We start from the raw sequence: 2,475 nt of genomic DNA, 5'->3' as shown, positions 1-2,475 counted from the left end.
TTTATAGGGCTAATATAATTTCTAGAATAATGCCTTAAAAAAAATCTCAAAACTAGTTTGGGAAATAATTACAAACTTCATAGCTTGCTTTAGGCGCGATTAATAAATCATTGTGACTATGGGTACGGTTCCCGTGACATAGTTACGATGCCTAATTTCAAAATTCGGGGGTGCATTTCATGTGACCCGATTATAACAACTTCGAATAATAAAACCCTTTGAAATAATTTGAGGTGTGTCATGCCAAGTAAAATCCCTAAGTCCATGCCCCTCATAAAACTAGCTAGCTTTTATAGAAAAATTGAGGTGTGCCATGTTGAATAAAATCCCAAAACCCATAGCCCTCACTTGATTAATTTTCAACTCTTTAAAATCGAGGTATGCCATTAATTGATTTTTTTCTGGCCCTCACAAACTTTGTTATTAATTTGAAATTTCGTAGTTGCTTTAGGCGCGATATGAAAATTGGCTTTCTTTTATTTATTAAATTCGGGTGTGCATTTCATGTGACCTAATTTGATTTCTTAACAACGTTAAATAAAACGTGTCGCGAACTGCGGGTGCATTTTATGTGGCATGGTTCAAGGCGTGTTTAACGTTGAATCTTCCTAAAAATAATTAAAAGTGGTTAATAAGTTAAAATGTGTCATAGGTTATAATATGTATTAAAATTAGATAATAGGCCAATTTAATAGTTTAAGCGACCGTGCTAGAACCACGGAACCCGGGAATGCCTAACACCTTCTCCCGGGTTAACAGAATTCCTTACTTAGAATTTCTGGTTCGCAGACTTTAAAATGAAAGTCGAATTTCCTCGATTTGGGATTTAAAATAAACCGGTGACTTGGAACACCAATTAAACTATTCCAAGTGGTGACTCTGATTAATAAATAATTTCATTTTAAATAATGTCACTTAAATTGAAAAAACTCCCTTATACCTCTCGGGGTGTAAAAAGGAGGTGTGAGAGTCCAACACAGCATGATAAGGGGATAACCAGTCCATCCCTAAAATCACATCAAAGTCTACCATATCAAGAAGTAAGAGATCTACACGGGTCTCAAGACCCCCAATAATAACCACACATGAGCGATAGACTCGGTGTACAACAATGGAATCACCCACCAGTGTTGACACATATACAGGTGCACTCAAAGAATCACAAGGCACAACCAAATAAGGGGCAAAATAAGATGACACATAGGAATATATAGACCCCGGATCAAATAGAACTGAAACATCTCTACTACAAACTGAAACCATACCTGTGATAACTGCATCGGAAGCCTTAGTCTCAGGTCTGGCTGGAATAGCATAACATTGGGGCTGGGCCCCACCACCCTGAACTATGTCCCGAGGACGGCCTCCTGCTGGCTGGCCTCCACCTCTAGCTGGTTGGCCTCCACCTTTAGATGGCTGGCTTCCACCTCTAACGGCCTGACCTCCACATCTAACGGCCTGACCTCTACCTCTAACACCTCGACTCCTACCTTTAGCTGGCTTAGCGAGCAGTGGAACACTCGGTGCCTGAACCATAGCACGGGAACCCTAATGCTGAGAACTGCTCGAGGCTTGAGGGCAAAACCTAGCAATGTGCCCCGGATCACCACATGTGTAACAAGACTTCGGTTGCTGAGACCGCTGACCCTGAAACTGACCTTGACGGCCTGAGTAACCACCATGATAACTCTGGAGCGGAGGTGCACTGATAGGAGCTGGTGGTGCACAATAGGACTGCTGATCGGAATACTGCATATAAGAACCACGGCCACCTGGCGCACCGTGAGAAGCTTGAAGTGCTGAATGAAACGACATGGGAGGATGGCCCCTACCAAAAGAATCTCTGCCTCTAGATGAGACACCACTGAACCTACCCGAATGATGGAGCCTCTTGTTAGACCCCTGACTACTCCTCTGTGATAGAACCATCTCCGCTTTCCTAGCCATATTGGCCGCATCCTGAAAAGAAATCCACTCCCTATCTCCTTAGCCATCTGCAATCGAATCGACTGAGCGAGTCCCTCAATAAACCTCCTCACCCTCTGTCTCTCGGTGGGAAGTATGATAAGAGCATGACGGTCCAACACAATGAATCTGGTCTCGTACTGAGTGACGATCATAGAACCCTGCTGGAGGCACTCAAATTGCCTCCGAGAGTCCTCCCTCCGAGAGACGGCTGGTGCAACCGGAAGTAAGCCTGCCTGGGCAACACTCTCCATAAGGCCAACTAGATGGACCAAAGTATCCTGAAGTACCGGGGTGGCGATGAACCCCTCTGGGACCTGAGATAGCCCTACTGGAACCGTCTGAGCTGGAGCCTCCTCCTCAAAATCTACCTGAGGCTCCGCCGCTGGTGCTGCTGCTCTGGGCTGGGCCCTGCCCCTACCTCGGCCTCTAGCACGGCCTTGGCCTCATCCTCTACCCCTCGTAGGAGCTGCCACTGGGGGCTTGGGCTGCTGGTCAGCAGATGAAGAA

At 45.5% G+C, this 2,475-nt stretch overlaps 1 protein-coding gene across 1 annotated transcript; it reads right to left on the bottom strand.

The window, feature by feature from the left end:
- Nucleotides 1-1,548: 1,548 nt before the first annotated feature.
- Nucleotides 1,549-1,947, bottom strand: LOC138874769 (uncharacterized). Its single transcript, XM_070153551.1, has one exon. It carries the CDS (start codon nt 1,945-1,947, stop codon nt 1,549-1,551), a length of 399 nt encoding a protein of 132 aa, XP_070009652.1.
- Between the last annotated feature and the right edge of the window lie 528 nt (nt 1,948-2,475).

This window comes from Nicotiana sylvestris, chromosome 8, assembly GCF_000393655.2.
Source record: "Nicotiana sylvestris chromosome 8, ASM39365v2, whole genome shotgun sequence".
NCBI classification, from domain to species: Eukaryota; Viridiplantae; Streptophyta; class Magnoliopsida; order Solanales; family Solanaceae; genus Nicotiana; species Nicotiana sylvestris.
Note: the sequence above shows the minus strand (reverse complement) of the source record. Positions and strands in the feature narration are given on the sequence as shown.